The sequence below is a fragment of the Colletes latitarsis genome, chromosome 6 (genome assembly GCF_051014445.1).
Source record: "Colletes latitarsis isolate SP2378_abdomen chromosome 6, iyColLati1, whole genome shotgun sequence".
Classification (NCBI taxonomy): domain Eukaryota; kingdom Metazoa; phylum Arthropoda; class Insecta; order Hymenoptera; family Colletidae; genus Colletes; species Colletes latitarsis.
The window spans coordinates 26,813,047-26,839,623 of NC_135139.1; the positions used below are offsets into that span (position 1 = coordinate 26,813,047).

At 47.5% G+C, this 26,577-nt stretch overlaps 1 protein-coding gene across 2 annotated transcripts in view; it reads left to right on the forward strand.

Annotated features, from left to right (window-relative positions):
- Ets65a (DNA-binding protein D-ETS-3) overlaps positions 1-26,577 on the forward strand; it is a 47,179-nt gene that overhangs the window by 12,064 nt on the left and 8,538 nt on the right. For both annotated transcript variants that reach the window (XM_076766609.1, XM_076766608.1), the window contains exon 3: positions 17,467-17,526. In XM_076766609.1, coding sequence (XP_076622724.1) covers positions 17,467-17,526 — 60 coding nt within the window. The remainder of the gene's footprint in view (positions 1-17,466; positions 17,527-26,577) is intronic.

Below are 26,577 nucleotides of genomic sequence, written 5' to 3' on the forward strand. Positions count from 1 at the left end.
TTCAGAGAATCTTCGCATAGATGGCAGTGTCTTCCGAAATCATCCCTTATTTTAGTCACCCCGTGCCACGACAGATGTCTCAGCGTTCGTAACTACCCCTCATATGTATGTCTGTGAGACTTGGATGGACTTGTACTCCATCTTCGATTAACCATTTTTGCTAACTTTGACACTGGCTCTATCGACGGTGTCAAACTTTCAGGCTATTTTCGAAATTTTTTAACAATTCTGTTCGCTCGTATTATTTCTACTTGGTTACAAAATTTAGACGACTGTAAATTATTTAATTTGCATCAAACAAATTCCACCCACGATCAGTTATCGTATTTTTATTTTACCGTATTAGAAAAATTGATTACGAAACGAAGAATCATTGTAAAAATACTTTTCACGTTCGTTCCAAGTTATCCTCATTTTTCTACATTCGCAATTTCATTTTCTACCCCCTTGGATCGTAAGACACCCTCTACTTTGTGCATCGTCTGCCAACAACGATCGAGAAAAGAATATTCCTCGAAGGATACACGATTCACGGGAACTCTAGAGGACGCAAACGAATATTTGTCAACGACAAATTATTCAACCGATTAACGACGAAGAACGTCCGTCACTTATCGGGAAAATGGTTCTACGACGTGGGGTGCATTCCACCCCGGCGATGATTCTGCAAAAGCCGACGATCCTCCCCGAGGACGGATCAGCGGGAGAGCGCCATGGAGAAAGTCATTAGCCAGTTAATCATGCGTTATCGTGTGTGCTTAATGTTCCGTCAATGAAGGAGCGACGGGGGAGTGAGCGTTAGGAATAGGGAGACTCTGCATCCCCTTTTTTCGGCCTTTTTCTTGGCTTCCAGTCAATATTGTCGGCGTGCACCGCACCGTGAGCAACAGATCACACTGCCGCTGCCTCAACCCTCACCTTTCGACACGTCCGAACAACATCCCTCGTCTTCTTGATGAAACAGAAGCGATAAAGTCACTCTGCCACGAAACAAAGGGAAGACCTTCGTCCCTATCCTTGGTTGGCCAAATTTTCCTCTTATTTTTATACATAGAGTCCACTCAGGCCCTCCGAAACGAATTTTATCGGACGGCAAATTTCTTTTCGAGACCCCACACCATTAGTCATTTTCTTGTTATCCATCACTGTTTTATTTTAACGAAACACTGCTTTTTCATACAATATATGCAGATACTTTACGAGGTTTTGACAAGTTTCTACTTTAACAACCCCCCTGAATCATCCATTTAAATTTTTCAACTATTTACCCACGAGTTAAGATCAAATTTCACTGGAACACGAATTAATAGTAAATCGGACCAGCTGATAGTAGGTTTGGCAACAATTCTTGAAATTCTCAATCGCCAATCTCTCTGGTAATCTACAGACGTGTCCAAGATTGGTTTCCAAGATGGCAGCCGATCGAATATGAAATTACGAGGCAGGACAAAGAAAAGGGCATCGGAATTGATCTAATGCCATTACGTTTCCCTTTGGCAGTGCTCCGATTCACGGAACACGTAGTCGAGCACGTAAATACTCCGAAGTAGCCGTTTCAAACTACACGAAATCTTGCTTCTTAAGTGCCTCTGTCACGAACGGAAGCGAACGATCTTCCGCGCCAAATGATAGCTGCGAAGAACTTTGGCTCGTACCGCTACTTCGGATCATAACAACAATTACGATTCGGGGACCATTTTTTGGGAGTTAAAGTTTCTGGCGTGTATTAAATAAAGAGTGGGAATTTCCCAAGTTTCCAACTATGGGAGCGTGTCCGCGTAGAAAATAAAATGGTACATAAATTTTCGAGTAACCTAAGCAGAACTAATTTTTCTTTTTTCTCTCGCGAAGCTAGTGTTCCCTCCTCCTTGGAACGTTGTTTCATTGCTTTCACACGGTCCTCGCGAAAATGGCTCGGAATTAACGCGTAACAAGCTACGAAACTCCCTACTCATGGCGCGGCAAAGAACTGCGACTTTGCGGAGTCTCGACACGGCAGAGTGATTAATTCCTGTCCGAGGGTGCAACTAATTATCGTAAGTTTTATCGCCGCCAGGAAAGTAAGTCTTCCTGGAACACTCGATAAGGAGCGACGGAATTACCGGCGAAAAGGAAAGCAAACAAAATTGCTGCGAATTGCCTCAGGAATTTTCGTCAAATAAAAAGAATAAATAAACAAGTCCCGTGAGATCGGAATTGAGCGACGGTCGTCATTTTAGATAATACTCGTTCAAGTTTTTCACGCGTAGGTTCGTGACCTTTGAAAAAATTCTCAGACCGTGGGACAACGAGTACCGTTTCGTGCAGTGGAAAACCGTTTCACGGAAAAGCACAATATCGTTCTCTAAAGTCCGTCCGCTCAAAGGAACCAGACTTTCGTCTTAAAAAATCCTTTCCAAACGGCTCGCTAAAACTGAATCGTATACATATAATTACTAAGAACGACCGCGGGCTAACGAGCTCTGAGCCCGTCGAATTTTCCTCGCGGCAAAGAAACTCGTCGAAAATACAGGCTGTCTGCAAACTTTTACTGCAAAACTATATCGAAAATAAATAATTTCTAAACCGTTTTACGAGTTGTCGGTGAAAGGTAAACTAAGGATTGTAACGGGAGGACAACAGGAACCGGGTAAACGAAGAGTGATCAGGTGCATCGAGCGCGCATCTAATTCCGAAGCGCAGGATGCACCAACCGGCAGACGGGTCACCGATGCTGCATCGAGCGATCGGAAAGCCACAGATGCGTCGGTAGGAAGAGCCAGAACGATGAACGGAACGACGACTATAACTACCAGGAGGAGGAGGACGACGACGACCGGTGTTTGTGGCGTCCGCCTCCGCCCCGGCTGCCGACAAAAAGGCGAGAGAATTTCCTGAAATCCTTTCTGAGGGTCTGATTGCCATCATTATCGTGGAGTGGGTAGGAGTAGCACGGCACCGTGGAGGATAGGGTGCCACGGGGTGGGTTTCGGGTGGAGTGGAGTGGAGGATGAGGGTGGTTACGAGTGGAGAGCCGAGGTTCGAGCTTTCCCCCAGAGGGATGAAGGGAGACGGCAGACATCGGCAAGGGTAGGGAAAGAGGGCGACAGAGCGAGAAAGCAGAGGACAATCAGCGGTATTCAGTCCGAGCTCAGAACTGGAAGGCCAGGGAACGCGGGGTTGGGAACGTCGACGTCGACGACGACGACGACGACGACGACGACGGCTGCTTCTCCAGGCCGGAGGATCGATCGACCGCCGGCAGCCGCTTCGACGTAACACCCGTTCCGGCTGCCCACCGGAAGCTGCTGAACTGTGGCAGTCGAACGAACCCGGTACACCTTTTCTTTCCAGAGACCCAGATCGTGTTCCGGGAGTCAGGTGTTCTCTCCACCGACGGTGTCGGAACTTGGTCATCTAGCTGGACCGTTTCTCCACTCTTTCTTACTATCAACCGTATTGGGAATATTATTAATTTTTTAGAGGGGCGCTGAGAAATCGATACTTTCTCGTCGCGCCACTTTTTGCAAATGATTTTTCTTAACGATACGTCAATCGTAACGGTATATGTATGCGAGATATTGGACATTTCACGTACAGATAGTCTCATAAGCTTTCGTACCTCCTCTATTTATAAAAGAAGTTTCTTGAATCGATAGCGATATTCGGGAATTAATCGAACGTGAATTGACTCTTGGATTTCCTGAAGTAGGAAAACCAACGTTTCGTTCGAGACTAAGCGTATACGGAACGTCTTTGCTAATTAAAAGGGTCGATTCTTGGAATTGGTCGGCCCGGTTCTCGACTCTCCTAACATTTTACGATTGTATTGTTCCGCGAGTAACGAGGTATACTCGGTGGAGCAAATACGATGACTCTCGTAAACGCAGCGGGGTGCCAAGACGATACTCTGTCATAAATCATCGTTTCGGAACCGCGCCTAGAAAGCCTTTTCACACCTGTGAATATTGCACATAGGCAATATGTCTTTGTAAGGAGAATGATATCTTACAATATTCAGTAGTTTCGTCAGCCAAAAATCAATTTTACAAGCAAATTCAACGCAATTCTATAACTTGAAAATTTTATCCGAGCACCTTTACTTTTCAAAGCCACTAAATCTCATCGAGAAAAAAAATGGCAACGTTGCACGAGGGTGAAAAATATTCCAATGACGTATCGCATAAATTATCGATACACATAGGGGAGGAAAACAGTTAGTTATTATTGTCTCAATCCGCAACCTCTGACCCTCTACTCTCTGTTTATCAAACTCGTAAACAACGCACGAAACGATACACGTTGTTGTGTGTAACTCGAGCGTTTCAACAAGTCCCCATCAATCTTGATTCCCACGGGCCGGCGCGATTATTGCCAACACGTTCGAATGGCAATTCGATTGCTGGTGTATCGGTTCCCAGCTACGCAGGTATCCCGCATCTGGGGTTTCGATATAGCCGTTCTTTCGATCGCGAATCGCGGCTCTCCGTGTTTCTCGGGGCCGAAAGCGAGGAAGTAATCGCGGCGGGCTGTTACCGGTGACACGGTGTAATGTCGCGAGGAAATGAACGTCCCCGGTGCACGCAGCGCTCATTGAACGGCTCCCCGTAGCGGGAACCCTGACCTCGTCCAGGCCAGCAACGATTTCTATGGTCCGTGCGCGCTTCCGGCTCGATCGACCGGACGCCCTCCACCGACGTTCTCGCAAAAGACAACTGCTCTAGCTGGTCGACATAAGCAAAGGATTATGGGAGGTTCGTTGAAATTTCTTTCCCGCAGATCGCTGTTAGAGAGGAAAGACAGTGACTATGGGACGTTTAAGGCGGGCTGCGGGTTAGGTTTTGCGCACAATGCGTGGCGATGCGCTGCTCGCGTCGGTCGGTGTGCGTGCACCGTGTCCGTGCTCGCGCGCTCGTCGGTGATTGCACGTGTGTATCAAGCGATGCGGCGGCCGGCAGTGTGTGATGTGGCCTCGGCTCGACTCGATTCGCGTGGCGGTGGCTGATCGATGCGTCGCCATGACGACGCTTCCGCCGCCAGTCATCCAGCTACCTCCAACCCCCAACCCCTGCCTCTGCCCCACTCATCGTCGTTTGTTACCATCACCAGCCTGGTAGTCACCTACGGTTCCCCGCCGGCAAGAACCACGAGATCGCTGACGACGTGTCCGCAATCGTCCTGGACCATCGATGTTATCCAACCAAGGCCATCCGCGGTAATTCCCTTTCGAACGATCATTTTTACATCGAATCCCACCAACGAAATCGTCCGTGACTTGGAGGAGGCTGGGACCGTCATCAAAGATGGGATGATGGTTAGCGAAAGAGGGTAGTCGACGAATGTCTCTAATCTCCTAACCCGTTCATTATTTTTATTTCAGCGATTTTTATTCTCTTTAGATAGAACGCACAAGACCGAGGTAATACTACTTACCCCGCTTTCAAGCGAACCGGTGGTTCCACGTTTCTCGCTTGATCGCTCTAGTCCTACACCATACACGGCTAAATTATTACGAGTCACTGAATTTCCTCCATTTTCTTTGCATCGTCTTAGATTTTAATATCCTCGTAATGTTAGGTAGAATGTGTAAAATGCAATAAAAGCTCGTTAAAGACGCGATAAAGTAACGCGGCGTTATACGGTGTACAGAGTGTGCACGAACTATGAAATTCGATACGGTCGGGAAAGTGACTCGTGCATCTGATCGATGCATTCCTCGTCAAGTTCGGCTCGTCGCTCATTTTACGGGTCACAGATAACGAGTATTCGAGCGGCACGAGTTACCTCCAAATGGAGATTGAATGTAAAATCTGCGAATATGTCATTTAGATTATGGAGCAGATACGAAACGCTGATCGGCATATGCAGCAATGTGTAGAGGGATCGATAGTAGTAATTTCTACATAGTCACCCGCCACCCGGTGACTGGCAAAGGGTTCCGCTATTATTTTCATCGCGCGATGAATAACGGGGTTCGACCGAGTTTATTAGAAAATTACTTCCTATAATAAGAATGACCGTCGTGGATTAAACGACCCGAAGCTGCAATTATCATTTTGTTTCATCATCGAACGCTACTTGGACGATCAAGGGTAAACTCCACGTTGCGCTTCGAAGAAAATAACCAATCGGTCGTACACGCTTGGCAAGGTGGTTTCCCTTTCCGAGCGCACGTCAGAAAATTCTTTCTTATCGAAATTGATATGTTCAATTGTGATGCCTAATTCGAAAATAATTCTCGGTATTCACAATGTAAAACGTACATCCTGCTTTCGTCCAATTTGAATCACAATGGTATAATCGGGGTTGGATTTAGTAGCAGTCTATAAGCTGCATCTCACCCTTTACGCTATAAAAACCCCTCCGTTTACGGTCTTGTATAAATTAATGTTTCAAGACTTTTTAATACCATTTCACGATCAATGATTATCGAATTAATCACGATCTTTGCTAAGAAAATTATATCCTCGCAAGAGTCCACCGATCTTCGTGATCGATCGAATCCGTGAGGCAAAAATTGTTAGATCGAATCAACATCCTCGGAATTTCTGGTATTTATCAGCAGGGGGTGGTCCCGTTATCAGGCACGCATTCGTTATTCCTCGCAGTAGGAAAATATGGTCGAAACGAACGCGTGCACCCGGCCTGGCAGGCCCGCCGGCCGCGGGCACACGATGTAAATAATCGTTTATTGATTAACTGTTTGACTGCGCAAGTCGAGTTAACTATGGCTAATCTCTGATTTGTAACGCCTCCCGCCAGCAAGCCGAGTCTCCTCTACCCCCGTGGGGGTTGCGCCGGAATCGCAGGGGTGGCAGGCTGGAGGTTGATGCGACGAAGGGGGCAGCTGGGGGTTGTGGGGACGTTGACGGAGGAGGGAAGGGAACGGGGGTAGGAGGACGGGGTGTTGGTGGTGGCTGCGAGGTTGGCAGAGGAGGATGAGAGATGCTGGAGGGCTGGCCACCCCCTCGGCACGTAGTTTTCGCCCCTGCAACCCTCCTAGCGCTAACACGGAATTAATATCTCGCGAGTTAGCGCCCCCTTTTCATCCCCCTCGACGGCTCTGAAACGGAAATGAGCGCGCGGATGCCTCTGCTCTCTCGGTTCTCCGCTCTCCTATCGTCTTTTCACCCACCCACCCCCTCCCATCCCTCTCTGATGCTGTCGTTTCTCTCTTCGTTTCTAGCTCTGTCTCCCTCTCGTCGTTTCTCTCCGCGTTTCACCCGGTCTTCGTCTTTCCCCGTGATCCTCCGCGCGCCTCTTCCACTTCCGGTCTCTCTGGCCTGGCTCTGATGCGACGCGTCGGTGCGCGAAAGCTCCTCTCCGCGGTGTCGCGCTGGTCGTTTCGACTCCTCGACACACGCGCGACGATTATTTTTCGGGGCGGCGACCAAACCCTTCGCGACGCGATTTCGCGGTCCGTTTGGCGGTCCGTTTGGCGGTCCGCGACGATCGGGAACGTCCCGGAAATCGCTAAAACATGGTCCGGAATGCCAATCTCGCCGTTTCGAAATCATTTTCTACGGGCGTTCTTTTCTTTAATCACCGGGGAATATTTTACAGTCGCTTCGACGACCTCGAGTATTTCACTGTTTAAATTTCTACAAGCGTTACCAAGGTACGGACAACAAAATAACGTGTTTACAATTTATAACACGGTACGGGCCATTTTGGCACGGACTCGCGACGAGTCTCAACCACGGATGCCTATTTATAATTTCTCGGAGCCTTCGTCTCTGTTCGAAATAACAGCGGACGGGCAAAAAACTCGAATTGTTCCAGTTTTCTCATTTAGATCCAACGGTTTAAAACGAACAACCTTATTCAGATCCGAAAACAATGCACGCGCGAAACCATTCGCGTTTCCCGTCCCCGTTATTCACTTATCCGCGCTTCATTGAACGCCACCGCGACGCTGTTTCTTATTTTCGTTTTGCCCTCCCATTTAACGGGACGCAAAGTAAGAGAACCTCGTTCGTTGCACTGTTTTTCGTCCGCCCGTTGCGTTGGCCGCGCGCTATCGGGAATAATCTCTTAGCGGCCGCTTCCGAGGGCAACAACCAAGCGGATGGGGACGGATGTCCTGTTGGCAGGAACAAAAGCTCCAAGTTGTTCGGTCCAGCGCGACTGGAGATATGCAAATCCGACATAATTAGGCTGGATATATGAAGCGTGCACGAACGACGCGTTCGCATTGCTAACTTTGGGGCTAGATGGAAGCCGAACGCCCTTTGTTTGAGCCAACGTCTGCGTTCTTCCGTGACGTAATTAATGGCCTGCAACTCTCACCCCCCGCCCATTCCGATTCTTAACAAACTTCCTCCTCGCGTCTCGATCGCAGAATCCTGACTATCTTTGGCGCACGTGCTTCGGAACAACCCTTCTTCCGCTGAATATTGCACAGGACGGACCACTTAACTTGACCGAATTATTTTTGTTATCGGCTAGTCCATCTCTTTTTTCACGTTAATATATTTCTATTTCATGACGGTTATACAAGTAACGGTTACAATTTAGAAATAAATTCGATTGCATTTTCGAACGAGAATGGAAACGCGCGCGTTGCAGCTCTAATTCAAAGTAAGAAGGGTGTGTTGGTGCCGTCATTATCCCGTTCGAATTGCATGGGATTCAATCGAAACAGGGGTTTCGATAAACGTAAACGTTCGGCTTTGTGCCAATGCCGGTTGCAGGTCCAGTAAACATGCCACAGAAGCCCGCTTGCGGATGCTTCGGACTTTAAAATGCTATGCAAAGATACTCGATAAAAGGTTTCATAAATTCTAACGCGCGCGTTGACATTTCGTTTTCGACAAACCGTCCACGAAAATCTCAACGGATGCATCCAATAGAAAATAACGATGTACATTTTAATTCTGACTGCTCGTAGACAACTTTCAAACTATTTTACTTGATAATAGAACACCCCCTATTCGAATATCTTCTACCATCCCACTACAGATCTCCATAATAACGCGTGAAACGAACGATTGCTTATCGTGAGATTATTCCCAAAAATCTACACGTTCCTCGTAAAAAAGTAATCGCTATTACTCCTATCAAACTGTGTCGACGTGGTAACAGAGACACGGACGTTTCATTTGGTCTCGGTTCTGATACAAATGGTCTACGAGTACTCGTCCACCCCCGGGCATCGTGCGGCGCGTACGCGAACGATTTGCGATCGTCCCCATTTTCGGTGGTCGTAAACGCGAGCCTTTCGCCGCGCAGAAAGATCGGAAAGAACAGGTAGCCCCGAAACGAAACCCATTTCCGCGGCCCCTTATCTGGGGAAACGAGCCTTATTCGATTGTCCGGGACATCGGATTCGGCATATTGTACAAATTGAATGCAAAGAATTATCTGGCACGGAGCGGGTATCTATCATCGCGCACTTAAGCAGCCCTCCCCGTCAGTCAGCCGCGAAACGTAACAAACTGACACGCTTCTTATCGTGTTACGGGCCCAGAAGAACGACGCCCACGAGAAGGGTGCAGTCGGTAGCGGCGGACGGAAACGGGGCTGGGGTAACTGGCTCCCTCGTCGTTCCGTTCCCTGCCTCGTAGCCACCGCGTCTACCGTACAATGGTCCGGGCCTGTCATGTTTCATGCTATACAATGATACTCGTCGCCCCAGCAGCCGATACCGGCAGACCAGGGCCGAGAAGTGCCCAGCGCGGTAACGCTTCGGTATCTCAAGATAATGCACCGAGGGAATCGCGGCACGCGGTTTTCACCCCGCGCCAACCCCTTCCTTCTCCAGTCGCCAAAGGGGTTCCGCGAAGTGACCCCGGTGATTGCGCCCCACGATGGCACTCGGTGACGTTGGACCACTCTCCTCCCTAGTGTCCTGATTGAGGCAATCGGCCCGCCAGGAATCAGACCACGAACAACGAAAGACGCTACTATGGATCGTCGACTCGACGAAACTGGGCTCGTTACTGTGCACCGGGGGTACCTTTCACGAATACTTTGTCAAAATCTAAAATAATTGTTTTTCAATGAACGTTTTCCAATCAGAATTTTTACCTATAGAGGATTATCGTCGTTTTATTTGTATTTATTTTATTTAATTAACGATCGGAGCAGAGTCCTCGATCGATTTAACGATTCCTACCACCGCTTATGCGAAGCCTGTCCGGTTAGTTTGTCATAAGTGACTCACTGTGTATCCGCCATAACTTTGCCTCCCAAGGATTTGTATCAAAATCAGGCGACAGCCTGAAACGTGCTAATATATTCATTATTCAAATGCCCTGTAATAGCACTGTATAGGGTGGTCAATAGAGGCCATGCACGCCATCGTTTGCTGGCTCACTCTTTCCCACTCTTTCCCTTGCCTTTACGTTAATCTAGAATCTTACTAAGAAGGCATTACCGCGACTTTAAAAGCTAATACGTGTAATCTATTTTCCGAAATTAAACCGAAGCTTTCAAGATAAATAAACGTGGGCAACATCGTCGTTCTAATCCGAGAATTAAAAGTCGAAAGATTCGACGGACATCGAAAAGTTGCATTTTTTGGCAAAATGCTAAATTTCACGATCCAAGGGAAGATTCAGGGTTCCGCTCGGTTTCTCTCGGAACAAACCCCTGCAACTATCCGCAGCAATAAATCCAGCAGCCCGCCAGCCCTAAAATCGACTCCCGAGCGAAGATTCGCGCATCCGCGTCGACGTCCGGCTCCGTGGACCGCGACGAAGGTACGACGACGCGTGTGAGAGTAAAATGATCGGAGGGTGGCTCAGGGGTGCTCGTCGAGGAGAGACACCCCCCTCTGGGCGCACTTTAACCCCCCTCGATCCTACACGCGGACACTCGAGAGCGATCGCGCGTTAAATGCGCCGGCGGACGTACGTGGTCGCGTGTCGAGCGCGTGCCTTACGATCGGGGGTTTCTATTGCAAAGGATGCCCGAGGTCACCTATCAAATATGGCGGCGAACGTGTGTGCGTGCACGTGGAGCCGGGACCAACGATCGGGCACAACATCGTTGGGTCCTACCTAGTCTGCGTCCCGCCGGCTAGCGTGAATCACGGATATAAACGGTTAATGGGGGCTAACCGTGCGGGTACGCTGGCCACTTTTCAGCCTTCAACGTCCGTCGATACGTGGCCTCGCTGTGGGGAAGGGAGGCTACTAAATTGGGCTGGATTTATGGCTTTGGAGTTTTTTTTTGTTGTCGAAACGGTCGAATAACGACGCAGAGCTCTATGGTTTTTAACTAAAGCGACCAGATGTCTCTCCACTCTTTTCATCCCCCCCCCCCCCTCCGAAAAAAAAGATCACTTAACACGTTCGCTATATGCGACGACTCGATTTTCTTATCCGTATCCAGTGTCGGTTTGTACAATTGTTAGTTTCACTTATTTGGAACGTTGTATTGTATTTAAGTAATACTGTGGCTGGGCTGTGTCCGAGCAAAGTAGTATTTTCTAAGATTCTCAAAGTTCCGATTCTGGTCGTACAAGTTCGTTTAACGATGTAGAATATTAAGAAAATATCGTTCCATTATTCTCGTGGGATTGAGGTCTCGAAGAATAATGGATTTCGGGTCATCGAGGCTGTAGATTTTTATCTGTAAAAGTGCTTTAGAATGTGAGTAGTAATGGAAGTAGCAATTAGGGTCATTGACGAAGATTGATTTCACAAAATTTCGAGTCTCAAGCTTGTAATGAAAATCCCATTTGGGAATCTTAGAAATCAGTAAACTCCCACATTCAGGAACAACTGTGCATGAAACATTGACGAGTACAGAGATTTGGATTCGCTGTAGCAGAATGAAGTTAGACATCGCAGAAATATAGAACTAAAGGCATATCTAAGCGCTACGAGACAACGGATATCAGTGGAAACGAAGAGGATTAGAAACGCTATCTGCAGCAACAAAGATTAAGAAAAGAATCTCGGAAGATTAGAAATTTTGGATGTCCGCCCGAGAAGTTTGCACGAAAAGATCGCGGTTATCGTAACATTGAGCGTGGACCGTAAAAGTTAGATCGAAAACGATGACATGATAAATGTTACAGATACGAAAGTTGCCCCGAAGTTTCCCGTGTTCGAAGGCAACTTCTCGCCTCGGTCCCTTCGCCTAGAAAATATTTATCACGATTCTACCAAGGGTGTCCTGATAGCGTGAATCACGGTTATAAACCCTTTAATGGGTGCCGTCGATGTGGGTGTACTAGCCACTTTCAGCCTTCGACGTTCGTCGATTGCGTCAGCTTGGGGAGCCCTATATGTATACACCCAGCACGAAGTTCTAAAAAAGATCCGATGGAAGATTAAAGGCATTTAACGCGGGTATTATTAAAGAATGTACAAGTATACTGGCTTTCTGGAAATCTAAACTACTGCTACTATTTGTAACAGGAATGTTGCGACCAACCCCACCCGTTCACAGAAACAATGTTTCTAATTAAATACCTGTACTTAAAATTTTTAACCGCATTCGTAATACGAGTATTATCTAATTTTATCTACGAATTCGTTCGTCTCGCGTATAAAGAGATCGTGCTGTGAATGAGGATAACGTTATAGAAGAACCAGCGATGAATCGAGCCAGTTAGATTGACGTAACAAGCACGGTCGCGACTGATATTCTTACCCAGCTCCGATTGTACGGGATATCCTGGTAGCGTGAATCACGGACATAAACGGCAAACGAGAGCTATCGATGTGGCCGAACATATACAGTGGTCACTTTCAACTTCATCGTCCATCATGGTTCCTCGTTGGACTGGAGAATATTCAGTAGGCCATGCTCTGGAATAAAACATTTCGATAAATTATTAGACAGGTCCGACTCGAAATCGAGTATTAAAAATAAAAGGGAAAAAGAAACGTGTAAAAATCTATAATGGTGAAATTTATATAATCGCGATAATTGCGTAAAATTTCATGATTATCGACAGAATGGTTGGCGAACGCGAAACAAAGTTGCGTCCATTACGGATATAAAACGCCGAGTGCAACCTGTTTCGTTCGCGTTACGAACGCATCGTAAACTTTCTTTGTCAGGATTATAATTGCGGTAAATAATCAGTTAATTAAGACAGCCTCATGTTTTCGCGGAATAAAGCAGATTTTATGGAAATAACGGGCGGACATTATACCGGTGGCCAGAGACAACGGAGTAATTGCAACGAAATGCAAATCGCGTTAATAACAGGGTCATCGCGTAATTCTCCGAAACGCGAGCGCAGTAGCTGCACGTGCGTGTAATTATTATAATTTGGCAGTGAAAATACCGGCCCATTAAATGATATTCATTGACAAGAGAAATCTGTAGTTCGTTGATCGGTGGCCAATGTGGCAAATTAAAACGTAATATCACGTCGGTTGAATATCATCCTCCTCTTTCCAATATCGGTATCGCATTGGAAATGTCAATTATTTTTCCTTTCTGTTCTCAATGTAGACATTATTCGCTTTACTAACGAATACCTTATTGTCGATACAATTTAATTAACCAAAATAACAGTACACGTTAATTTCTTTAGCATTTGATAACAACTATGTGTTCGAATCGAACGATAACGCGTGGAATACAATTATTATAAAGATTTACCACCGAATTTCTGCAACTGGAACAACATTAACGAAACCATTATTATATCGGATATATGAAATTTCTTTGTCGTTATTTAAAAGACAAGAATAAGAAAATAATGTAAGGATGTATACGCTTAACTATATACACTTTTACACTGTTTTCATCCCTTTAACATAGACATCAGTTCATAATAAAAGTACGCGTACAATATCCGTCAATGCTCTATTTGTGTGGCAAGTTTCGCAAAAGTCGGAAACTGTCGATTAGATGATTAGGAGGTTCCTTGTTAGTCGCAGGCCTCGCGGAGCCGGACCGAAGCGTCTGACCCAATATGACTAGCAACTACTGAAATTTATCTTTATTTCTCCCTACGACGCTACATTTGGCATAGAATATTCGTTGGAAAAATGGATTGCATATAATCCGAAATTAAGTTCCTTGTAACAATTTCAAGAACCTAAACCTCTACCGAGATTCGTGTATAATGGAGGTTCTCAAACCCCGAAAAACTCTTGGTCGAAAAATCTCCCAGCCCCGAACTTAAACCCGGAGAACCCTTGGACCGAAGAATAAAGTGGAAAACACCTTGGCCCATTACTGCCAAAATTCCCTGACCATTCTCTCTAAACGGGCGCCGTTACCACAGAGGGTTTGTTCCGGAAGGGAACCGGTGGCACGTCGTTACCGGGGCAAACTACGTCGTCGACAACGCCGGTCGGTAAGTGCAGGAGGTCCGGTAGGTTCGCGGGCAGCCACCTAGCAACCTGGTGCGTCGCTCGGAGCCTCCTCGACGGGGGTTCCAACCCCGCGAAGCGCAACGTCGGTCTTGATCGAGCCGCGTCGGTTTCCCCGTTCTTCCTGGTGCGCATGTGCACCTACGCCCCCACGTACGGGGGTGTAGATCCGAGCAGAGGCTCCGCCTTTTGCGCGCCGTGATCGAACCAACCCCCGCGACGAGGTCTCTGAGTTCTCGGTCGTTTTGGGGGCGGGTACAGGGCGCAGGGGGTTCTGGTTTCGGCCCCCCGGTGGCATCCCCGCGTCGGAACGGCCAGTATCACTCAGAACGGGTCGCCAAGATGATCGGCGGCCTTATCGCGCAGGCAACCACGTATCGTACAACCGAGGTCGCGATCCAACGTGTCGAGATCGTCGTCGAGGAACGCGTTCCCAGCGCGATCGTACGCGGCTAAACTAGGCTAGGCTCCCGTTGGGCTGATATGACCAGGCAGCCATCGTCCACGCGGCACCCACCGATCCCGGACGTTCACAGTGTGACAGTGATCAACCAAACCGTTGGACGAACGCCCGTATAGGCGCACGGGACCACGAGATGCTGGACCTCAAGAGTAGCGGGACTACCGCCGCGGAACTCCCACGCACCACGGCGTTCACCAACCTCTCTATGCTGTTCGCGGGTACGTCCTCGTGTTCGGTGTTCGATATGCGTGTGCGACCACGTGGCTGGCTGATTCACGGTGGTCTGGTGTTACAGTTCTGGTGGAACAAACGTAGCGATCTAACCTCGTTAGAAACGGAGAATCTCTCTAAAGACGTCCGAGGTAGCAAGGGAGTGCTCGACACCGCCCGTGCTTTTTACCCCCCAGTGACGTACCCGTGTGTATCTGGCTCCGGTTATTGTGTTTCAACAACGGGTCCATGTATTTCCGGTTGTCCGATCAGTTCGTGCTGTTTTTATCTCACGAACAGTAGTTTCCCAGTTTGCCTACTTTTAATCGAAAGTGTTACAAATGGTTGGACCAAGATTTCTTTTTAGCACGAATTTGTCGGACAACTTGATAGATGCGTGTCTGTGAGAAAAGACGGTCATCGGCCAATAGGTGATGCTGTTTATGGTTGCCGCTTAGCGCCGACGTAAGGCGGTGTTGCATACTCTGGGGAGTAGACGCGGAAAGCACTCCTTGCGGAATTTCTTTCATTCTTCTTAGAATACCTGCAATCGTTCTCGATTATGGTCGTTTTTCGACTATTTTTGATGGTCAGAACCGTGGAGATGCGACCAACGGTACGTCTATGTCGCTGATCTCTTCATTCTTCATCCTGCGTTCTTCCGTCGGAGTTTGGTCCGTCGGTTGTTTGGGTTGACGGGGATGGTTTCCAACCTATAAAGACTCGAAATCCGAAATAAACTTCTGTTTAACTATATTCCGTTCCTGTCGCGGATAACAAAGTAAGATAACACGAATAAAACAAGTATTTAATCATTTTTCTAAACTTCTTACCGCATTTGTTTCATCGTTTTCTTTGTATTATTCAAGTGCTTCTTCATCTTGAACCATTTCTATTAGGTCAACGTTTTCAAATTCGATTCGTCACTGTTTTATACCAAGCTAAAGTATCGTTTAATAGTACGACATTAAATATTTGATATCCTTTTCCACTTTCACTCAACTTAAACTATTCATCTAAATTAAATAGATAAACAGTTTCTGGGTATGGGTAGTTAAAGTGCTTTAGAACTATCGAGCGATACGAAAAATAATCTTTTTAGGCGCAAGTCGGATGTGTTTCTCGTCAAAGCTTGCTATCTGATAGCAAGAAAAGAGGCACTTGTAGTATTCTAGAACAAATTAAGAGTAAGATTAGGGGTGGCTGCAACTCTAGATATCATTTTTCGAGGGGCTGTATATTATCGAATATCAAAATAAATTTGTTAAATCTTAATACTTGAAACATTTTTAAGAGTTGCAAGAATAAACAAAACGTGAAAAGTTGACCGTTTCTGTGCCTCGAAAGCCTTGATCTTGCATTCCTTGAGAGAATCCGAGTAGAAGCCCGATAATTTGCAACTTGGAGCAAGATATTAGCCCGTCCACGTTTCGGGAACGTGAAACTCGAGGCTCCATTAATGGACTCTGACCTCTAGATCAAATGATGGAGGGCAAAGACGATAGGTCGGGTCGTACCCTACACCAGAGTCGTTGTTTGCACAGAAAGACAGAGTTTCTGCAGCAGCATGACGTACTGCCGTACGTATGTACACACCAGAGCCACCCTCGTGCCAATAACTGCCAAATGAAAATATATCTGTCTGCAAACACACCGGCGGCGGCGGAGACAGCGCCAGGAATCGGGTAAACCTCGGCGAACGCGATGCTCCTGAAAGCTATACGCGAGCTCCGAGATTATGGCGACGAAAATATTCGCGAATATTGCCATACCAACTACTCACAAGCAACGCGAGAAACGATACTTCCGATTCTTCAGAATTTTTCAAGAAACCATCAAAATATTTAATTTTTTTTTTATTTACTATCCTCCATGCTAAAGGTCCTAGCAATCCTAGATATTTAAGAAGATGACACTACCCCCCGAACCAACTACTATAATGTAGAAAATAAATGTACGATTCCCATCAGCAATTAAATAGTCTTTCCATAATAATTAGTACGCGGTTCCATGGAATCTCAGAGCTCGGGTATTGAAATAACGCCGCGAGAACGCGCACACGAAGGGCGTGGAGAGATTAGTTTCCAAGGAAAAGCAAAGGGTTTAAGTAGCGCGACGTAACTCTGCCGTTCTCTAAATCATATTTCGAAGCCACGTCACGCAGAGCCCCCGGTGTCATTAAGGCGTCGTAAAGATTTTCCCCAAGGATTGTTTCTTCCCTCCATCGCGGGGGCCCCCGAACAGACTACTTGAAAACCGGCGATCAGATATATTTTACGACCCCTTGGCGATTCCCAGAACTGATTAACTTGCAATTGCAGACGGTATACGTCTTCTAATAACGTGACCTAAAAAGAGCGTAATCTCTGCACGCGGATCGCCGAGCATAACACGTGCGCCGCCCGGTTCTCCCGTCAGGCTCGATCGATGCTAAATCTCGACTTGGGCATCGAGAACTCTGCGACTCGCGGTTACAACTATTGACCGATCGATCGTCATTCAGCGAGCTTTTCTTTTCTATTTCAGATGCCAGCAGCTCGTACAAGGGAGGCTGGAGCCACGCCACGTCGCCGGCTCCTGGACAGGGTGAGTTTCTTAAATGTTTCGTTCTTGCGTTTTGTTTTACGCAACATGTAGGATCGGGGATCCTGAATAATTTCCATCTTACGAACAGTCCGAGTAGCTTAAAGTAGTCCCTACGTCGCCATTAAACTATGTTCGCTATCTAGCACATAAAAACAGAACGACTTTTCTTTTAATACTCCGTATAAATTCCCGTCCAAGGCCCAAACTGGCAACCCGATAAGACAAGGGTTAAAATAACGATAAAACGAGAAAACGGACTCACGTGCAGCGGCGAGGAAAAACATCGTCGAGTCGAGAAACGGTCGTCTTCGCGGATCGATCCCCCGGTGGCTTCTTATCGGGCACCAGTGCTAGGATTTCCAACTGCTTCTTCTGCAGCCCCGCGGACTTGGTCGGTGGAATTTTCCTTCTCCCGTCGTTCGTCGATTCGCTACGTACACCCCCCGACGAAAGGGTGGTAGTGGGCGCCGTTGGGTGCAAGTTCACGCGTCGCGACACCCTCTCCTCCCCCGCGACTCGCTCAAAACGGTGAACACGGCTTTGTGTGCGCGCGTCTGTGCGGGGGTGGGCGTCCCGGCGCTTTGTGGCGCGTTGAACCGCGGCCCCTTTGTCGTCGAGAGAGCAAGCCCCGGGGGCTGTGTAGAGACGCTTGGCCGCGCGGCAACACCGAAGAGCCAGGGCCCCACCCTGTGGACGGAGAGCACAATCATCTCGCGGAGATCAGAGAGACCTGCCCGCGGGCAGGTTGTTATAAACGGCGCCTGGCCTCGATGCCCGGTCAGGTTACAACCGCGTCGCCATGGATCGCCGGGCAAAGGGCGAATTAACGCTTTGATTCCCCGGAGCCTAGGACCGATTTCCAAGCCGGACCACCGGGTCACCTCGTCGGATCTACGCAGAAACAGAGAACCATCGTTAACTTTTACGGTTGAGCCACAGTTATGGAAGATTAATCCCTCCAACCCCTCGGTCTGCAATCGTTAAACGGTCACGGCAATCTACGATTGTTTAAGGCAGGATTTCCTAAAAGTTTTTTCCGTCGCGGAACACTTTTCGTGGTCCTTTAAACGAGTATGATAAGGGTCGATGCTATCGACTTTCCGACGCAGGAGAATTTAGTCGAGGACCACCCTTTTATCCAAAAGGCCTACAGTCGACGGTTCCTCGAGTATAGGATAGTGCTTTTCAACACCTCTACCCAGTCCTCTGTTAACTGTTGGGTCGCCGGAAAGTCGATAACACGAGTGAACCCTAAAAGTACCAGTAATCGTCGCGTTAAGGAAAATGTAAGGCCACGTCGTGCTCCTTCCCAAAGGATCAGCGGAATTTCTCACAGCGAATAAATAAAAAATTTATTCCGGAAAAGAGATCTTGTCGTAACAATTAACCGAGTATTGTACTAACATTGATCGAATATCACGGCTAGGTCTGAAAATAGCTGCTCCTCGCAGAGGATAACGCGCAATGACATAATCATTTCGCAGAGATCAGAGCCCTGCCCCGGGGCAGCTTCGTGTAAACGGCTTGCGGTTGCGAAGCCTCGTTAGATTACAATCACCATGGATCAACTATCAAAGGGGGAATTGATGCTCTAGTTCGCACGTGCGCGTCTACCTCATCAGTGTTTTCGAATGGAAATTGTCCTACGAACAAGTTGAACAAGTTCGAAACTTGTTCGCCAATTCGGTCGCCTTAGTGTTCTGATTTCTATACTGTCCCCCCCTCTACTACGAATTCAAGATCCACCTGAACGTTTTCAAAACTACAACTGCAAACGAAACTTGCGAGTAAATATTTCTCAACTAATATTAGTAAATTATTTTTGTCTCGTTTGGCGATTCCAGGCTGTCTAAACTAGCACGGTCCAGGGCGTGTCTCTTTTGACTTAGTTTACACTTTGCGGGACGACACAAAAGGGTGCCGGTCCGCGTCACGAAGTTGGCGAAATTACGTGGCGACGCGCGTTGGCCCCCGGGGGCAGTTTGCAGCCGTGAAATTGAAATTGCAAGCTGTTCTCGAGGCAAATTAATCCGTCGGTGGCCGCGAGACGCGCCGTTTCGCGATTTTCGGGTCCGCGGGCACCGGACGAACGGTTCGAATTTATGCCATCGGGCAAATTAACAACGAGAGACCGATCCTCTCTGTATTACGGTCCCGCTGTAACACGAAGACAATGACAAACCGACGCTTCGCCCGACTATGAATTAACACGTTCGAGATATATCTGCCGGCCGGTAATTCGAGCGCGGCCATTAATGTTGCTCGCGTGCTCGCTGGCCGAAACGCGGATCACGAAAATCATGCTCGTGCAATATTCTATCCCTGAAATGCACCGTCGAGCTCTTTCATCGAAAAGAGTTCGCAGAATCGTGCCAACTCGTCGCCAATTTATCGTTCAACTTTGTTGCGTAAGCCTCGCGATATTATTGTTAGAAACGAGTGAAATTCTCTTCAAACAATATGGCGTCGTCCTTCGGTCGACAAAAATGCCCGTTTTAGTCGTACGAAATTGCGTTTCATTTTAGGAAGAAGACAATAATCGATCGAATAAACTTTCTAAATAAATCTAGCGCTAAAACGGTACAGTTTCGTCGCGAGTTAGGGTGAGTTCCGTCCGCGAAAGCTCGGTGGCCGTTCGGGTCGGGATATCGACCATTTCAACGGGTTCTGCCCACTGGCCAGGAAAAGCCCGACTCTAAGACAACTGGTAGAACAATAAAAGTAACTTCTCCACCCTCTTTTCACGTCCGCCGCGAGTCCGCTTCGCGTGACTTCCTGACCCTCGACCTCTGTTGCGCGCCCCTGTGTCTGAGGGCGACCCCTAACTTCCCTATGATAATTACGTGCTCCGGCACGGCGCGTGCCTTGGCAGTTCGCTCATGCGTCCGATCACGTATGCCGTGACTATCATACACCTCGACGCCGTAGGTAACGATCGCAAGCCACCCGAAGACCTCCGGCTGTGATTTACGCTTTTCGAAAGAATTACAATCGGAACGTTTTAACTGTCGATTATCTGCCTAACGTATGCCAATAGCTTTGCTACATGTCCTGTAAAACAATTCTATCCAAAACAATATCATTTTCAATTATCTCTTAAATTAATACGTACACCGAAGATTCAGAAACGTACCAACGTTTCGTTCATTTCCGAGTCACGAGCACTACACTATTCGCTCTTCTATTCTGCCTAAACTTTCCGCCTCTATCGCTTTCGCATCTAAATCCTTCGATCGAATCGCGTGGCCAAGTACTGAAAATAAAAACAAGCTTTTGTTAATAAAATTGTCGTTCGAATCGAATCAAAGACGGCGAATAATAATAATAAGGTGGGGAGGGAGAGCCAATAATTGGCCGTATCGGCTTACACTCGGGCCGTTATCGCGATTCGTCCAGCAAGCAGCTTTTACCGTTTCGTTCCTCGGTCTGTTAACTATTTTCTTTCGTACGTTACATGGTTCGTGCACGAAGCAATATGTTTTTGTTCATCAGATACGAAACGGCTGTAGCAAATCCCGTTTGTAACGACGCGTTACACGGAGCAGTATTAATCGTTTCCTAATTATCGCATAGCGTGAATGCGACACACCGAACGAAAGTCTCGGGGAAAAAGGATTCTTGTCTCGGCCGAGAATCTTAACGCGCGGAGGATTTCCCTTCGCACGAAATCAGGTCCTCGATACGAGCGCGAATGCTTATCGAGCAAAAGTTCAATTAATACCGACACGAAACTCCCCCGTGCTTCGAGCGGGTATAATTTATAATTTCACCGCAAATAACATCCTCCCGTGTAAAACACGGCGTTTCTCTCGTCGCCCACGGAAAAGAAACAAACGTTACATTTAAGACCGCGATCTAACGTAGTCCATAAACTTACCGTGAACGATATCGATCCGAGGGAGAAATAGTTTTTAAACGTGCCTTTCGGTAACGAGAAAGTTATTGCTCCGAATTATTCAGATTCTGCGTCGGATCTTTTGCAAAGTTAATAAGAGACGTTCGAGCGACTGTTTGCGTAGAAAAATGTAGAAGGGTGTCGGGATGGAGTGTTAATATTCCAAGCTAAAGAAGGAAGCGCTGACCGACAAGTTTATCAAACGTTGGGCCCAGGCGGATCAAGTATCGCGCAGCCCGTGTACCATTGATAGACGTTCAACGACGCACGGTTAAAGTGGAAACGCAATCCGTGCACACCCCAACAAGGAATCAGAGATGAATACGAGCCGATACGAGGGGGAGTGGAAACGCACGCAGCGATGCGTGAACGTGTCACGCATAGGCACGTGGCCGTGTATGTACTACTGAAAAGACATAATACGAGCTGCGACAGCGACTTGGACGTGTCCCGCGACCCCTCCAATATGTTGCGGACGTTTCTTTAACGGTACCATTCTACTCGACGTTGTATCGGCCAAAAGAATAATATTGCGGGAAAGGCACCACCCCACGCGAATCCAGCTACTTTTCCAATCAACCCTTCTCGAGAAAAAAAAAAACTGATTTTTCTCTAACGGTATAGCTGGAAGGATACCATTCAAAATTCCATTTGTCCAACACTGACCCTCCCTTAAAGTTTCTTGTGTCTTTAACGCCCCCTCCGACAAAGACTCCAACGTCCCCCAGAAGCTTTCCGACACAATTACTCGCGAAACAACGCTACGCGATTAATAATTGTTGGCCGTCGCGAAATCGTAATTCTTGCCCGGCGAGTATCGATCTCCGGGCGTTCACTGGCCGGGAACAATGGGGTTGTTTAAGAAAATCGTTGCATCGAAAATCGAAGGAGGCCGTAATTCTATCAACGGGGGCATTGTTTGCCGGCGAAAGAAGAATCGGTCCGCACCGCGCAGCCCCATTTTTATCGTCGTAAATCTGCACGGTGAACGCGACGGTCACGCGCCGTTTCTCGGTGACTTGTTGCCCACGATCCATGTCCCCCGGGTTTTCGTGGCCAACGGCCGCGAGAGCCTGCGAAACGAAAACCGTGCCAGAACTACGCCGGATCCGGTCGGTTCTCCGTGCTTCCTGGCCACGATTCCGGTGCCCCACCAGCACGCCAGCCAAAAACTCGCGACTCGTGACATTGCAACCACACCGGCTGGCAACAGCCCTTTGAGGACCTCTTGTCGAATATCCGAACGCTTCGTTTAAATATTCGTCGAACAACACTCGAATACCGTTACAATATCGTTCCTATACTTCCGACCGTTCCAATATTCGAGCAACGTACAAAAACAACTCCCGTCTGACCATTAAGGGATGTTTCTACTTGCGTCCAAATCCAAGTCTTATATCGCACGCGGCGAATCGAATTTATTTCTGATCTTCCGTTGTAATATTCTAGGGATCGAATGTTCCGACCCGGACCCGACGCAACGTCGTCAATCATCGTCGCCGATATCAAAGACGAAGAAACTCTACTTCGCCCCGGCGCGGCGTAGGCGGTACAATATCAAAGAAGCCACTCGAACGCTAGTCAAGTCGCGTTTTTACGCGGCTGAATGCAGGCAAAGAATTCCTGCGTAAAAACGTCTGTTCTGAAATATAAGTGACTGGCGAACACCAGTCGCGAATTTTTACCAGACCGGCTTGGAACTCTCTACCGAGTCCGCCGAGTCGAAATAACCTTTCGACCGGTCGGTTGCTTGCAAATCAATTAATTCGTGAATCCAAATGATCCTAGAGATCTTGAATATTAATAGCAAGTGAATATTTTTATTGTCTATCGAGACCTCGAAGAACGGAAAATCTGTCAATCTCGTGCTTTGAGATCCGGCGATTGAAAAGTTGCCGCTCAGGCTGAAACGCTGACCCGGATCTGGGGCAACGAAAATCGACATAGTCGATACGAAAGACGAAAAAAAGCGGTGGTTCGCCCCGCGGTGGGTTATCAAAGAAGCCACTCGAACGCTCGTAAAGTCGCGTTTTTACGCGGCTGAATGCAGGCAAAGAATTCCGCGAGTACCGAGGCTCTCAGGATCAAGTAGGGACAGGCAGCAAAGCACGCTAATCCCTTCTACCTTACGAGGCACTCGTTTCACCGGCTACGCTTAAAGGGTCGCGTGCTACGCTCGCTTGCTCATTATTACGCACCGCACGGCCCACTGATTTATGCCCGAAATAGGCTCCGCTGTCTGGCCGGGTGTATGTATGAGTCAGTGATACCACTTAAGGCCGAATCGCCGAGTGATGAATTGACTTATTGTCGGACGTAAATAAGACCGACGGGTGCCGCTGTTTTAACCTCGTTCAGAACCGATTAGACCGATCGCTTTGGCCCGTGTTGTCTCTAGATTCAATTATCCTATTGCTCGATCGTCGAACTTGACCAACATGGGACGTTTCGTGCACCTCAAGATTCCAAAAATTTTTAAGAATATTTGTATAATAACTTTATAAAGTTCGCTACATTACTAGATTGTATCGTAATTAATGGAGAGAGTTAAGAGAGCATGCGTAATTATAGCTCGGTGTATTCACAGTGTTAATTTTAGGAATATGTAATACATAATTGCAATTGTACGATCGAGTCTAATTGCTTTCTGAAACTGATCGATACTCGACTGCTCACTGACTGATAAACCCTGATTGCTCGGTTAACAGTCTGCAGTGCCTCTAAGGCTAGTCAACTATAAACTAACGCCGGAAATCTGATTGCTTTCGAGGTGATGACTGTCCGACGAGTGACAATTTACTTCTAATCGGACTTGCAACTCCAACCAAACACGACGCAACCCGACGCACTGACGTTTGATAAACAGTTAAGAACAACGAGTAACAATTTAACAATTTGTATCCGTTGTGTCTGTTCACGAGATTGCGTGAAACTTGGAGGCCGAAAACGCGTCACGCGAAAGTCGACTTTACGATTTCGAAATATAAACGTACGTTTTCATAAAGCATACACGGCACTTTATACAGTTTATCCGAGCACGTTTGTCTCGAGGTTCGAAACGAGCTTACGGAAGGATATTGCAATTTCTCTTGGACCGTTCCGCGTCCCGCGTCCCGCGGGCTCTCCTGAACGCGAATTTTAATTGTTTTCGCGCGCGATACGCTACGTTTTCCATACGTCGAGGCTAGAGGGCTGGAAAAATTATGCGAGTAGCTACAATCGCTTAATTATGATTAATCGCGGTTTTACTAGGAAAAGATCGCGCCGTGACGCGAGAGCTGATTACGCGACTCGCTTCGCCGTACGAGTTTAAAGAGCGTGTTGCGTGTCGCGCTCGTTTCCCTTGCTTTCGCGTACCGTATCAGCCTGGGTCTTTGATATCCCGGCGATTTCCTCGATCGAGATCTTATCGCGGGTAAGACCCGATCATCCACCAACGATTAAATCGTTTAAACAGATTTTTTTCTACGAATAATTCAGTTTCTAATTTACTCGTCAACGAATACTTGCGCGTCTACAACCAAAGAATGTTTTGAAAAATAAAGATTCCACGCGATTCATTCGACGTTTCCAAGTTGCGTGGACTTTTTTCTGATTTCTTTTTAACCGCAGATCGTACAAAAGCTTGCTAAAACGTCCAACTCGAGACGATTCGAAATTCCTTCCTGTCGATACGCGCTTGGAAGTCGTCCAAAATTTCTCCAAGTCGTACAACTACGCGTCCGTCGTGACGGGTTCCCCTGTTCGTCGAGTAGCATTGTACGCGACTGAAACTGCCAAAGAGTGCAGCAGCTCGGAATAGCGGGTCCTTTGATCCTCCCCCGAGGAAGCTGCACGCCGCCTAACGGGATTACCCCGCCCCAAGTAATTGCTCGTGAATGCGCAGATAGACGCGCGACAATGGGAGCACGTCGATTCGAGGTGACGTGACGTGACGTCTGACGTATGTATGTATGCAATCGTCGATCCCCGCGCTACTGACCTTCGAACTTTGCCACTTGGACGACGACGCAGGAAAACGTCCTTTCGCGAATCGTTTAAATCCCAGACCAAGACGACTTTACAGCGTACAACTTGGGCTTGAACGAGTCCCTAATCACAGTTACCCAACTACTCTAATTTATACTCCTACACTAGCCCCAGTAGTTTAATTCTCATAGACGGTTCGAGTCTTCTTCGACATCTAACGCGTATACCGCCACGTTTCGCAACACTTGAAACAGTTCGCATCTCGAGCGTCGACTAATCTCGATTATAATATTTTGGTTTAAAAAAATATGCCAAACTCACCGTAAAAGTGTTCGAGGTACCCCAACGCGTCAACAGCTCTGTGCCTTTGCAAGAGTCCACCAAAGATGGAGATTGATTAAAGAGAGGTGTTCTGGCTCGTGGATCGTCGCATAGAGGATAAACAAAGTTTAGCTGGTAGAACGTCAGGATTTGGTGTTATCAGAGCGTCAGCGGAGGTTGCCTTCTGACGCGGACAAAGGAAGCTCGTAGCCCCGCGGCGGCACTGATTGCGGCGGACCCCACGACCTGGACCCGAGGCATCCTCGCCCTCGGCCAAGGCTCCCAATCAGAGACGAAATCAAATTGTTTAACACCAACTGCTATTTAGAGGTAGCATCTGCCTCGCACATTCCAGGGATGCCGATGGACTGAAAAAGGAATACGGAATTTATTTAGAAGAGATTCCTACAACTCGTCCTGCCGTACTCATCTACACGGTGACTGCAAAAATAGCCGTACACTTAACCCATTAATAATAAATACCAATTTATTTTCAAGGCCCAACAAATAGGTTCTTCTACCCAATTTCAAACCACTTCTAGTGGCACCTGTATACATTCCTCTATAAATATAAAAGTTTCTATCCTGTCAAGCACAGTATCACGCCTTTGGTGTTGGGAAAACTGTTGGATTTCAAAGGGAAATCTTTATTCCGAGTTCCGATTTGGGGAATCCACCGGTAGTGGATACCGAAGATCAAACCGATAGCACGATATCGGACGACAGAAGGGATTTCCCGTAACGAGAGCATATAACGAGGCGAAATTAAGGGGCATTGTGCCTTAAACAGATTGCACACTCGTGCGAAAACGTGACCGTTGGGTCTGGCTTAGCCGTAGCCAGGGCACACGTACACGCCAAGAGGA